Consider the following 14540-nt stretch of genomic DNA (forward strand, 5'->3'; position numbering starts at 1 on the left):
TTGGGTTAGTTTATCTGTTTTCATTTGAGTGAGGCAGACACCTGCAGTATAAGAGCCGTGACTTCAGCATCACTCATCAGGACCCAAAGAAACGCTAAAACACTGCCAAGTAACAGCTGCTCTAGACCTGTGTCCAGCATAGGAGCCACTAGCCATGCAGGTGGCTGGCTGAGCTCTTGAAATGTGTCTGGTCCAAACTGAGATGTGCTGTAGGTGTAAAATGCACAATGGAATTTGAAGACAACACACAAAAAATGTAAAATATCTGTTTAGTTTAAAAAATACTGATTACAGGGGCCAGGCACGGTGGCTTACTCCTGTAATCCCAGCACTTTGGGAGGCCGGGGCTGGCAGATCACCTAATGTCAGGAGTTCAAGACCAGCCTGACGAACATGGAGAAACCCCGTCTCTACTAAATACAAAATTAACCGGGTGTGGTGGTGGCATGCCTGTAATCCCAGCTACTTGGGAGACTGAGGCAGGAGAATCGCTTGAACCTGGGAGGCGGAGGTTGTGATGAGCCAAGATCGCACCATTGCACTCCAACCTGGGTGACAAGAGCAAAATTTTGTCTCGAAAAAATTAAAAATAAAAAAATACCGATTACATGTTGAGATATTTTGGACATACTGGGTTATGTGTTATTAAAATTAATTTCATGTGTGTCTGTACTTTTTTCATGGGGCTACTAGAAAATTTAAAATTATATACATGCCTTGCATTTGTGGCTCATATTACATCACTAGTGGACAGTGCTGCTCTAGAGCAATTGTTTAATGTTGTCAGAGGCATGTGAACCAGAGTGACTCCATCTTAAATAGGAGCTAGGTAAAAATGAGGCTGAGACCTACTGGGCTGCATTCGCAGGTGGTGAAGGCATTCTGAGTCACAGGATGAGATAGGAGGTCAGCCCGAAATACAGGTCATAAAGACCTTGCTGATAAAAACATTGCAGTAAAGAAGCCAGCCAAAACAGCAAACCCAAGATGGTCAAGAGAGTAACCTCTGGTCTTCCTCACTGCTGCACTCTCACCAGCGCTACAACAGTTTACAAATGCCATGGCAACGTCAGGAAGTTATCCTATAAGGTCTAAAAAGGGTATGAATAATCCACCCCTTGTGTAGCATATCATCAAAAAATAACCATAAAAACAGGCAACCAGCAGCCCCCGAGGCTGCTCTATGGAGTAGCCATTCTTTTATTCCTCTACTTTCCTAATAAACTTGCTTTCATTTTACTTGATGGACTTGCCCTGAATTCTTTCTTGCACAAGATCCAAAAACCCTCTCTTGGGGTCTGAATCGGTAGTATTTTCTAGTAACAATATTACCAGATATTTTCCCTGGCTTCTGACTCAGTAGGTTTGGGTTGAGACCCAGGAATTGCAGTTTAACAAGTGCCCCAGCTGACTCTTGTTATCAGGCAAACTTGAGGGACGGGCATAAGCCAGAAGAGTTCCTCACCTGGACCTGAGGATGAGCTTCAGTTACTCCTGGAACTGACTTTCTGAATTTATGTGCAAAATTGCAAGCATGGGGCTCACTTTATCAAGTTTACAGTTTTCCTCAGAGTTTCAAAGGATGACTTGGAAAATGCAAAGAAACACGGCTTACTAATTCAAGTCACATTGAAACCTCAAGCATTCTTGTTCCCTTCTACTTCTAATTTAAATTTGCTTGGCCTTTAGTAAAGATTTTACATGGTTTATGTACATGAGATAGGCCAAAAGCAGCTCGCTCTTGGCTTCACAGATTAGAAAGCAAAAATTAAACACTACACATTCCATATGCATCTTCAATAGGAATGTATTCATACAATGTTTCCTGGAATGGCCAGAAATGCATAATCCATTCCTTTTTTATTCCCAGTAGTATCAGCACTCACAAATATACCCCATACCATCAAGCAAAAACAATGGTGGATTGTAATGACTGTGACAACCCAAGTCCCTCAGTACACACATGGATTTCAATTCCATGTCTTCCCACTTCAGTTTTTGGGCTTCTTATTCCTGGTCACAAAAGGTTATATGAATCTAATGACAGAGCCAGGGTGGGACTTTTTATTTTTATTTATTTTTGAGACAGGTTCTTGATCTGTCATCCAGGCTGGAGTGCAGTGGCACAAATCACAGCGCACTGCAGCCCTGACCTCCTGGGCTCAAGCAGTCCCCTCACCTCAGCCTCCTGAGTGGTTGGGACTACAGGTGTGCGCCACCATGCTGGGCTAATTTTTAAAACTTTTTTTGTAGAGATAGGGTCTTACTGTGTTGCCCAGGCTGGTTGCAAACTACTGGGCTCTAGTGGTCCTCCCACCTTGCCCTCCCAAAGTGCTGAGATTACAGGCCCGAGTAATCCCACCTGGTGGATTTTTAATTGAAACATAATGGGATACGTTTCAAGGTAGTGGAATATACACAGGGAATTAAGAGGCAGACTCGTGGTGGGAATTTAAAGGTAATACGAAAACCAAGGTGGCTTGCCAGTAAGCTGGGCAGAGCAAGCAAGCCTCGGAAGTGGTGCTTGCTGGTGTACCTGGGTAACCTGGCAGTACAGCTTCGTGAGCAATCAGTAAGGACGTTGTATTCTCCTTAAAAAGGCCAGCAGCGGTACTCTGTGATTAGAGTCCAAATGAGGAGCTGCAGGAGTCATCGGGCAAGAGCCCAGTCCCAATGAGGCTGTGAGTGGCTTCGCAGCCGGCCAGGAAACCTGTCAGAGGAGCTGTAATCAGACCAAACCGCAGGGAGTCACAGCCATGCAGCCACAAGGCCTGGAATTTCGTAGTAATTGCTGATTACATGGAATTAGTCACTAAGAGAATTGTCTGCATACATGATTTCTCTCGTCCTCACCTTCCACTTACTTTTAACCCGTCAGGCTCTATCTCCACTGACGTGGATCACTGAGCTCACCAGTGATCTCTACGTTGCTGCATCCAGTGGTCCGGTCCCTTCTGTCCTTTTCTTACCTGCCTGCATCACCTGCAGGGCTGACCGCCTCTTTGCTCATGGCTTGCACAAGGCCTCCAGAGCCTGGATTTCATTCTGCTTCATTGGCTGCTCCCTTTCTATACTCTACTCCAAAATACTGGGTATTGTTTAGGACTTGGACCTGGCCTGTATTTTATCTTATCCTTTTCTCTAATGGACACCCTCCATTCCCTTTTCCTAAAAACGTCCACAGTTATCTTCAGGCCTTTTCTTGGATCTCTGCACTTATCTATTGGTGGCCACTTAACTGGCATCTGTGATTTCACATGTCCAGAGGATTACTTCCCAAATGACCTCTAACAGCCACTCTCTCTCCTGTGTAGGCTAATGGCACCACCATTCACCTGGTTACTCATTGGGCTCAGATCTCCCTGTCAAGAGTTTTCTCACTGATAAAATTCTTGCAAAGGCGGTTTAAGTTACTTGGAGTCAGGCTTAACTCCTCCTCCCCTCATTCGCCACATCTGTTCAACAACAAACCCTATCTACCAAGTCTCATCCTGTCATTTGTCACTACACCCAGCCAAGTGGTCATCACTTCTCACCTGGACAACCACGACAGCCTGCTAACTGGGTTCTCTGTCTCCGCCCCTGCATCCCTCTGCCCTGGTTTTCACACAGCATGCTGGGTAACATTTCACATGACAGATCTGATCATGTTACTGCCCTTCAGTGCCTTTCACCTACACTTACAATAAACCCTGTGGTCTTGCCTGGACCTAAGGCCCTGCTTGACCTGAGCGCTGCTTGCTGGCCCTTTGGGCTGCTGGAATCACCCTTGCCCTGCTGGAATCCTGTAGGTCCTCAGCACATCCCTGCACAGCCAGGGCCTCTTCCGGATGTGCTTCTGCCTCTCTCCTCCTCATCTCAGCTTCAGTGTCACCTCCCAGAGAGGTGCAGCCTGACCACCCATCTAAACTCATGTCCCAGAGCTATGACATCCCCACACCTCGCCATTTCCTTCATATTATTCATTGCAAACTACAGTTAGTTTATTGGAAAAAAAAAAATCTCCACAGTGACTGTATCACATCATCCCCTTTCCTTCATGGTAATCACCACAATGTTTACTTATTTTTTAGAAAATCCAGGCAGCAGATAACAGCTGTCTCTAAGTCCTTTATAAGGATAGTCATTTAATTCCCACATAACGTTTGAAGTCAGTACTATCATGATTCTCATTTTTAAGGGTGAGGAACTTTTTTTTTTTTTTTTTTTTGAGATGGAGTCTTGCTCTTTCGCACTATCTGGAGTGCAGTGGTGCGATCTTGGGCTCACCGCAACCTCCAGCCCCCACGGTTCAAGTGATTCTCCTGCCTCAGCCTCCTGAGTAGCTGGGATTATAGGCGCCTGCCACCACGCCCAGCTAATTTTCATATTTTTAGAAGAGACGGGGTTTCACCATGCTGGCCAGTCCGGTCTTGAATTCCTGATTTCAGGTGATCCACCTGCCTCGGCCTCCCAAAGTACTAGGATTACAGGGGTGAGCCACCGCACCTGGCCTACAGATGAGGAACTTAAGGTTAGTTAAGAGACCTGCCCCCAGCCAGTCACGTGCAGAACTGGGACTCCCACCTGGGATTCTGTCTGCAGAGCCTGTGCCCTTACGCATCTCGCTGAAGGAGCCTGCGATTCATAAAGGGAATACAGCAGAGTGCAAGATAAACAAGACCTCCGCTTAACAGCCAGCCCTGCAGAGCTAAGTCTCAAGTGTCCCCAGATAATGAGGTTCCGCAGGTATGTCTGTGGCTGTGTTTTGCCAGGAGGAGCAGCACAAGGACAACAGCAGTCTAACTTTTTTTTGCCCAGACTTTGCTACGAACATGTTTCTTGTCCAGGAAATCCATCTGGAGTTTTCACAGGCCTTGCCAGTGGCTGCTGTGTGTTCCAGAGCCCTCCACCACTCTCCCGTTATGAGGTCCCAGGCGAGGCCTACTTCTCTTTGAGCTTTCGGGATGTTGGGGGGATGACAGAAAAGTAAAATAAATCTCAATTAGTCAAGCAACAACCCTCTCAGTCCCTTGAGTGAGCCTCAGTCTTCACCCTCTGTGCTTCTAGGCACTTGGCTCTGGGGCTCAGCAGTTTATCTGCATGCTAATGGAGCCTTTGTATTCCATTAATGTCCTGCAGACCCACGTGCTTTTATGGAATTCTAAGCACAACTTCCATTACTTGATTGCTTTTATAAATCAACCAAATATGAAGAATCAGCAAGTGCAAGTTTAAATAAAACAGCACCTTTTACAATAACGGTCCTCCTAATGAACCAGTCAAGATTGTGCTGCTTGTTTGTTCAGTGGGGGCTCCCTTTTAAAAAGCACCCCACCCAGTTCCCTTTTCATTTTATCCCACTTTTTGTGTGGTTCAAAAACAGTATTCATCCACAGTTGCTGAAATAGGGGTCAACTAGTGTTATCCTTTTTCCATTCATGGACAAATGTTGGTTACTGCAAGTCCGGAAGTTTTCTACAGTTGGGTGGATGGTTTTGAACTTGGACATGGATTTGAACTTTGAGGAGTCTTGCTGGCTTTTTCTAAGGCACTGCTAACAGTCAAGGGCTCTGTGGGCCACTGACGGGTAGAGTGGTTAGGGCCAGGCACAGTGGCTCACGCCTGTAATCCCAGCACTCTGCGAGGCTGAGGTGGGTAGATCACTTGGGCCTAGGAGTTTGAGACCAGCCTGGGCAACATGGTGAAATCCTGTCTCTACTAAAAATACAAAAATCAGCCAGGCGTGGTGGTGTGCACCTGTAGTCCCAGCTACTTGGGAGGCTGAGGTGGGAGGACCGCTTGAGCCTGGGTAGGTTGAGGCTACAGAGAGCTGTGATTGTGCCACTATACTCCAGCCTGGATGACAGAGTGAGACCCTGTCTCAAAAAAGTACCACAGAAGACTCAGAGAATAGAAAGAAGATACGTGGTGGAGGTGACTGAAGGAAGCTTCAGGAAGGTGAGCATTCTGATTGGAAACGATGAGGGAGAATCAGGGATAAAGCAAAGGGTGTGCTCTTGGAAAAGATGAATTGTCCAGAGGGGCTGGACTACAGATCAAGCATGGGGAAACATTTGAAATATGGGCTAGGAAGTTAAGTTAGGGACCTACAGACAATCTTGAGTGCCAAGGCACTGAAGGTGTTTATGCACAGCACCCTAATCCAAAGTATGTTTTAAGCTATTCTGGCGGCAGAATCGAACTGCAGAATGGCCCTTCAGGACACTACTCTGGAGTTCTGAGGGTCAGTGCAATGGAAAGGAATGGAAGGGATTTTAAGGAAATATGACCTGCTGACGAGAGGTAGGGAGGGGAGACTTACAAGTTATAATCCTGGATCATTAGGAGAAGGGGATTTTTAACATAAATAGGAATTATTCAAAGGGCAGGAAGAAACAGAATTGTTTTGGATGTGCTGTTTTGAGGCTCTAGCATATTTGGGTGGAGATGTCTAGTGGGCGTGAGGTTGAGATTAAGTTAGGGACCATTTAGAGGGAACAGCTGAAGACATCAGAGTTGGAGTCATATACTTGGCTGAGTAAGCCATGACTCCTGGCCCTAAAAGGACTCTCTTTCTGTGGGGGGACTGAGAGGCAAGGAGGGAGTTGGGGGTAGAACCAGGCACACTAAGAAATGAGCAATGAAGTGTTCTATGAGAGAAGGAAATTCATGGTGCATTGGAACCAAAAAAGAAGTGGGAGACGGTGTCATTTCTGCTGGGAGGTGGAGGGAGGGACCATCCGGATCCATTTTACAGATAGGTTGAAGTCACGCTGATGTGAATGTTTGGGGAATGCGGTTGGGTGGGGCCAGGGTAAAAGCAGCTGCAAAAGTGAAGCCCCAGAGGCGCAGAGGAGGAAGAGCAGTCCCGCGGCAGTGTAGGTAGGCGGGTGTGGGTAGGCGGAGGCATGGGTAGGGGGTGAGCGTGGAAAACAGCCCAGGCGAGATCACACAACTGACCAAGGAGCTTGGACACACTCAGGGCCACGGGAGGTTGTCAGTAATTGGGTACCATAGGCAGAATACTAAAATGGCCCCAATATTTCTGCCTTCTAGTGTACACACACGTCCCCTAGTTATTTCATCAAACCCTAAGCTAGTTGCTGCTGTGAAGGAATTTTCCAGATGTAATTAAGGTCCCCCAGCTAACCTTAAGATAAGGAGGTTTTTTTTCTGAGTGGACCTGACCTAATTAGGTGAGCCGCTAAAAGGGTCTGGGCTCTTCCTGGAAAGAGAGTTGGAGCATGGGAGGGATTTGTCCGAGGGAGGTTCTCGCTGCTGGCTTTGCAGATGGAGGGGCCACGCCAAAGGAGTGTGAGGGCTCTAGGAGCTGACAGTCCCCAGGCCAAGAGCCAGTGAGAAAATGGGACCCCAGCCATGCAGCCCCAGGGACCTGTATTCCACCCCAATCAGCAGCAGCGGGAGCAGAGGCCTCTCCAGAGCCTCTGGAGAGAGCACAGCCCCACATGACACTTCACTTGCAGCCCTGCAAGACGCCAGGTGGAGAAGCCAGTCATGCTGCGTCCAGACTGCTGACGCACGGAATCTGTGAGCTAATAACGGGTGCTGTTTTAGGCCACATTTATGATGATTTGTTACACAAAGACAAAAAACGATTACAAAAATGATTACAGGGTAACCATCAGATTCACATCCTGTAAGGTTACTCTTGGACCCTGAAAGATTTCTCTCCTTGTATTGGATTATTCTTAGCAGCACACGAGCCTGCTCTGGTGACTCCTCCTCCTCCTTTTCAGAAGAGGTAGGGTCTCACTGTGCTGCCCAGGCTGGAGCAATCCTCCTGCCTTAGTGTCCCAAATAGCGGGACTATAGGCATGTGCCACTGCGCCAAGCTGTGCCTTCTTTAAAAAGTTCCTTGATAGTTCTGCTGCTTGCACAGCGAAGGTTCTCAAACCACTTGTCTTCACTTCCTGCCTCTCTTCTTCTTAACCCGCCCCCATCTTGATGTGCTTGGCCTTCTTTCTTTTCTCAGCTTCTGAGCCTCCCTTGCTGGTAGATGTTTCAAGTCTCCCACCAGGAGTTTCCCCATCCGAGTGACCTGCACAGTGGCTGTCCATGGCCAAGGACGGTGGGGGAAGTTCCCACTCTGTCTCTGTGAACCCTGGGACGCTGCCTCCCGTGTCCGCCCCTTCCTCTGTGGCCACTTCCACAGATCTGGTCTCTTGTGATTACAATGACCAGACAGGGCCCTCCTGCCACTTACAGGCTCTGGCACACAGCTCTGTCTTCCAGCAGCGGCAGCTTGCCTGCTTGCTATTCAGCAGAGAGAGGAAAGGAAGCCCTCCTCTGGTGGATGGGTCAGGGATATCCTGTCCCTGGACAGAACGGCCACTGTGATTTGTCCATTGCCTCAACGTGGCATTTTACAGAACCATCTGGCAAACATGCAGACACAGGTGGCATATCCCAGTTCCCTGGAGGGCTAGGCGCAGCCCCTGGAGGGTCTGTGACTAAATGACTGCAGCCTCCTGGAGGGCAGGGCGCCGACTCCTGCAGGCCGTGTGTGGGGCTCGCCCCACCCTGCTCCCGGGTACAGTGAAAGGCGAATGCCTGTGAGGCAGCACCAGGCGCTGCTCCTCGCCATGGCACAGGCGATGTACCATGGTGAGGAGCGGCACACCTACTTCCTGCCTCTCAGCACTGAGGAAGCACTGATCCGTACTTTAAACATATATTTTACTTATTTATTTTTTAAAGACGGGGTCTCACTATGTTACCCAGGCTGGATTTGAACTGGCCTCAAGGGATGCTCCTGCCTCGGCCTCGCCAGTAGCTGGAACTCCAGGTGTATGCACAGCACCCGGCTCAGATCCTTACCGTTTTATCCGCATGACTTAGGCTAACATATGCCATTGCTTCACAGCTCTGTGTGTTTAAGGAAGTCCGCCTCCTGCCGTGGCACCTCATCTGCCTTCCACACTGACAGACTAAGACGTGGCTCTTTACTGGAGGCACAGAGGTTTCTCACTGCCCACATCAGCCACACAGCAGGTAGAGTCTTCGGATAAACGAGTGGGCTCAGCTCACTTATCTGCAAGCAAGCCCAACACTGCCAGCACATGTGGGGTGCAAGGGGTCCCCACAGAGAATGTAGAAACATGCAGACTTCCCCACCGCCTCACTGTGTGACCTTGAGAGATCCCTCAGCCTTGCTGTCCCAGTCCCCACCCCGGGATCACATGAAGAGCAGCACCTGCTCCCGGCTGCCTCCCAAGAATATGACGGAGATGAACTAGTCTGCTCCTCTCAGCTGTGCTCGGGCCCCGAGGGCAGGCTGCACAAGCGCCATGTGAGTACAAAAAAGTCATTTCTGAAGATTCCCTTATTTAGCTGCCTTTTTATAGATCACTTCCTTGGCGGAAAGATCAGTCAAATTTTACTAGGACCAAGGCTGAGAGGCAGATCTGAGGAGGAGAAGGCTTTTACAGCACACAGGCTGAACGGACAAGAGTGAAAACAAGATACCCTGGTAAGAAAACATCTCGTGTGCCAGACTGGAAACCTGGTCATCCAGATGGGGTTTTATGGCAATACCAGAGCCAACAAACTGCAATCAATGTTCACCGAAGTCGGGGGAACGAAATCAGACCAGATGGAAGCTATACATACAGTAAAGGTGGGGTGGCATGGAGCCCTGGTTTTGTTCCAAACAGAAGAAAGTTAAGAGAAGACACACTGAGAGAGCCAGAGTTGGGTGACAAGGGCTGGCCAGGTAAGGGGAGGTTGGGTTGGGGACAGTGTCATGACCCAGAACCAGTGACTGAAGTGTCACAGGGCACCTTCCCCGGGATGGCTGCTTCTCCTTAAGGACAGCCCGTGGCTTAGCCTCTTCCTCCTCCCTTAGCGACACCTGATCTTTTCAGTCTGGATGCCTGCGCCGGATCTTTTCAGTCTGGATGCCTGCGCCCACAGTTTTGGTGTCCGGCAGCCTCCTTTTTTCAAGGGAGAAATACTGCTGAAAATGCTGGTAAGACTCCCCCAGCTGACCTCAACATCAGCTCGGCTGTTTTTTAATACCTTCCAAAAAGGTGTTCGTTTCCATTTGGTTTTTTCAAATAAAAACCTCAGGAATCATTTCATCAAAGTATATAACAGAAACCCAAACTGCAGCCCCGAGGTGTGTATATTGTAACCCCTCATGAAGTGATGACCCCAGTTTCTAAGCTATATTTACAGTATCATTATGTTATTTTCCTTTTTCCTTTACCTCTGTAAGTTTGTGCTTGGCTCCATCCATCTGGGTCTTGATTAGAAATCCATGCTAACCAACTTAAGGCGGATTATTGGAAATCCATCCTGACTGACAGAATAAATGAAGTCTGTTTATGTTTAGTCAGCACAACCTGCATCTTCCTTGTGCCAGCAAAGGCCTCTGAGGTTTGGGGAATTTGAAAAACTTAGGGGCTTAGCTTACAGATACAATATCCAAATGGCTCCCATTGGAAACAGGGAGTGGATTTCCATCCCCTGTTTCTGGCACAGTTGTCACTAGGATTTGTTAAGGGCATTTTTCTACGCAGTGTTTCTCTTCCCGCCCCAAGCAGGGCAATTACCATTTACCTACATGGCCAGAGGCTCTGGCAGAGTAAAAACTGAGCTATTACAACTTGGAAGGAAAGACAAAAAGTGACAGTCAATCAGGAAGGTAGTGAAGTTCCCCACAAGGCAACCTTCCATCCACCATCAGCTTGGAGGCCATCCTATAAACAGGCCCGCTGGATCAAGTTAGCTGACTGAAAATACACAGTAGCCTTCCCCTCCCACCCTAAATACCCAGAAATGACAGGAAAGACATTTTTTAAAACCTCTGAGCATCTTAGAAAGGAGTGCTCTTTGTATATCAGAAACCATGCGCAATCATAACAAATGAAAGGCAGATGTTTTCTTCTTCCTGAAAAGAAAACCGCAACTCAAAATGCATGCAGAAAAATACTCTGCAAAAGGAAGAAGGGGATTCAGAGGTGCTCCAACCAGAGGTGTTGGCTACCAGCACAGGAGGGGACCAGATGCTTGGGTCAGATACGCAGACTAGAGGGCTGTTATTAGCCAGGAGACACAGAAAGCCCAGGAGACAGCTTCTGATACGACCCAGCTGACAGCACTTTGAAGGACCTGGCTACATTTTCTGGGTGGCAGGCTGTAATAAGTAGAATCAGAACTCTCAAACAGGACGGCTGGGCGTGGTGGCTCACCCCTGTAATCACAGCACATTGTGAGGCCGAGGCAGGTGGATCACCTGAGGTCAGGAGTTCAAGACCAGCCTGGCCAACATGGTGAAAGTCCATCTCTACTAAAAAATACAAAAAATTAGCCAGGCGTGGTGGTGCGTGCCTGTAGTCCCAGCTAACTTGGGAGGCTGAGGCAGGAGAATTGCTTGAACCTGGGAGACAGAGGTTGCAGTGAGTCGAGATCGTACCACTGCACTCCAGCCTGGGAGACAGAGGGAGACTCTGTCTCAAAAACAAACAACAACAACAAAAAACAAAAACAAATCTCAAACAGGTGACCTAGGAATTCAAAATACAAGAATGAACACACAAACAAGAACCACTGAATAGTTAAAGAAAGCAAACACCAAGAAAAAGTCACAAAACTCAACTATGAAAAGAATTACATGTGAAGAAACAGAATTAATACAGCAGACAAAAAAGATGAAGGAATTTAAGAGCCGGGCATGGTAGTGCATGCCTGTAATCCCAACATTTTGGGAGGCCAAGACGGGAAGATCACTTGAGCCCAGGAGTTTGAGACCAGCCTGGACAACATAAGGAGACCCTGTCTCAAAAAAAAAAAAAACATTAGCCAGGTGTGGGGGCATGCACCTGTGGTCCTAGCAATACTTGGGAGGCTGGAGTGGGAGGATCACTTGAGCCTGGGAGATTGAGGCTGCAGTGAGCTGTGATTGCGTCACTGCACTCCAGCCTGGGCAACAGAGAGAGACCCTCTCCCCCCGCCCAAAAAAAAATAAATTAAGCATTATAAAAATCCTCAAAGAGATGCCTATCACTAAAAAAGAGATGACAGATTTAATCACCAAAATAAAAAACTCAACATATATCTCAACATATAGGTCAAACATCACAATGAACCTAACTAAAGAATAAATTAGTGAACTGGAAAACTGAGCCAAAAAATTCTCTCTCTCCAGGACGGCAACTATGCAACAGGGCAGCCACTAGCCACATGTGGCTCTTGAGCACTTGAAATGTCTGAAGTTGAGATATGCTGAGGTGTAAAATACATACCAGGTTTTGAAAACTTAGTTAAAAAAAGATAAAAGATTTCATTAGTAGTTTTAGAAAATATTGACTATAAGTTAAAATAATTTAGACATACTGTGTTAAATAAAACGTTACTAAAGTGAATTGCAGCTGTCTTTGTTCCTTTTTAATGTGGCTACTGGGAAATTTAAAATTACATATGTGGTTCACATTACATTTCTACTGGACAATGCTGCTCTAGAACCCGGAGCCAAAGGAGTGACGGAAAGTAGGTATGAAAAGTGAAGATGCGGAAGACAGAGCTGGATGAATCAGCATCTGTTTCTCCTTGCAGAAGGAGATAAAGAACTGCGGGGCGGTGAGGGGAAAGAAACACTGAAATCATAGAGGAAAACTTCCCAGAACTAAAGAAATAGGCGAGGCTTTTTCCTGCTTCCAGTGCTGAAGGAGAGGACTCCTGCTGAAGCTGGAAACAAGGTAAGAGTGCCTGTTTTCACTTCACTAGTGAACACTGTCCCGGAGTTTCTAGCCAATGCAACAATATAGCAGAAAAGGAAAGGAACAGGCATTTTCTTATTCACAGCGATGACTGCCTAAGTGCTGTCTCTTAAGTGCTCTCTCTTCTCAGTGTTTTGAAAGGCCGGGCACCAACAGGCCTTCGCCATTTCTGGCTTCCAAGACATGGGTAAAGCGGAACACATCAGCACCTTCTCCTTTCAGGAGCTGCCAAGAGAACTCAGAACAAGCCTCCATGCCAAGGATAAACACCGGTTGGGGTGGGGAAAGGGTGCTTACCGACGGATGGCGTTGGTGAATTCCGCAGCCAGCTCACTCTCGCTGCATGTCGTCCTGAGTTCAGCTAGGGACAGAGCTGGGGAGGCAGCATCGGCACACTCCTGACAACAGCAAACACATTCCGGTTAGACCCGAATCCAAGCTGGACAGCAAGCACATTCCTGTCAGACTGGAATCCAAGCTGGCAGCACCCTGGAAACCTGCGGCAGAGCGCGGTAGGTGGCTTGTGCAGTGATGGCAGCAGGGTGGGTGCCGGGTGGCACCCTCAGATCACGCTAAAGGGGAAAACGTGGCAGCAAGCCAAACAGCCCCCTCTGCTCCCAGACCGCTGGTTCCTTTTGCAGGCTGGCCAGCACAGTGGGGATGACACCCAGCATGCTCTGAGCGCACACCGATGCCAGGCACTGGTCTAAGCACGCCATATGCAGTCAATCATTTAATCATCACAAATACTCTCTGAGGCAGGAACTATCATTATCTCCATTTTACCAAGGAGGAAATGAAGGCACAGGGGAGTTATGCTGCCCAGTCACCAGCTGGGAAATGGGGGAACCAGGATTCAAACCCAAGCTGTGTGGCCCCAGATCAATCTCTTGACCACTAGGTAAAGCCTCTCGTAATCATATAAGACAAGTGAGAAATAGCCGGGAATATCCCTGGTGCCCCATCCCACGTCTCCCTGGGAGAAAAGCAATCTCCTTTAGATTTAGGAGCTTTACTGGGTTCAGTGTAATCATCAAGAAAACTCAGCAGAGGAGGAGGAAAACAGAAGTGCACCCCACCCCATGGATGAGCATTAGACAGGGACCTTGACATCATCTAAAGCAAACCCTCCCACCCTGCAGATGAGGAAACTCAAGAGCCAGAGCTCCAAATCCTAGAGCTAAGACCATTCAAACAGTGACCGTGCCTGAGTGCTCTACGGTCCATGCACACAGAGGGCAGCAGCCTCACTATATAGTAACGTGGCCGGGGGAAGGCATTCATCGGATGATCTCTCAACGGACACGAGGAGCTGCCGAGCTACAGGCCTGAGAATAAACAGCTTGCGATCTGTTGCAGGAGATGGAATGTAAACAGAATTTTTTTTTTTTTTTAAATGTGAGATGGAGTTTTGCTCTTGTTGCCCAGGCTGGAGTGCAATGGCGCAATCTCAGCTTACTGCAACTTCTGCCTCCCGGGTTCAAGCAATTCTCCCACCTCAGCCTCCCAAGTAGCTGGGATTAAAGGCACACGCCATCACGCCCGGCTAATTTTGTATTTTTAGTAGAGACGGGGTTTCTCCATGTTGGTCAGGCTGGTCTCGAACTCCCAACCTCAGGTGATCCAGCCACCTCAGCCTCCCAAAGTGCTGGATCACACCGCACCTGGCCGTAAACAGGAAATGTTATAAGATGTGAGCTACAGAGAGGCACGGATTCAGTGCTGGAAGTCCAGGCACATGGTCTCCCCAGGCAGTTCCTTGGCAGTGGCACTGCCAACACCTGAGTGCTCTTCCCTCTGCCATGCCTTCTGCCTGGG

The 14540-nt window shown here is 48.1% G+C and overlaps 1 protein-coding gene across 3 annotated transcripts in view; it reads right to left on the reverse strand.

Annotated features, from left to right (window-relative positions):
- Positions 1-14540, reverse strand: part of MCC (MCC regulator of WNT signaling pathway) — a 473566-nt gene that overhangs the window by 6228 nt on the left and 452798 nt on the right. For all 3 annotated transcript variants that reach the window (XM_028849659.2, XM_002804475.4, XM_015140595.3), the window contains one exon: positions 13020-13120. In XM_028849659.2, coding sequence (XP_028705492.2) covers positions 13020-13120 — 101 coding nt within the window. The remainder of the gene's footprint in view (positions 1-13019; positions 13121-14540) is intronic.

The sequence above is a fragment of the Macaca mulatta genome, chromosome 6 (genome assembly GCF_049350105.2).
Source record: "Macaca mulatta isolate MMU2019108-1 chromosome 6, T2T-MMU8v2.0, whole genome shotgun sequence".
NCBI classification, from domain to species: Eukaryota; Metazoa; Chordata; class Mammalia; order Primates; family Cercopithecidae; genus Macaca; species Macaca mulatta.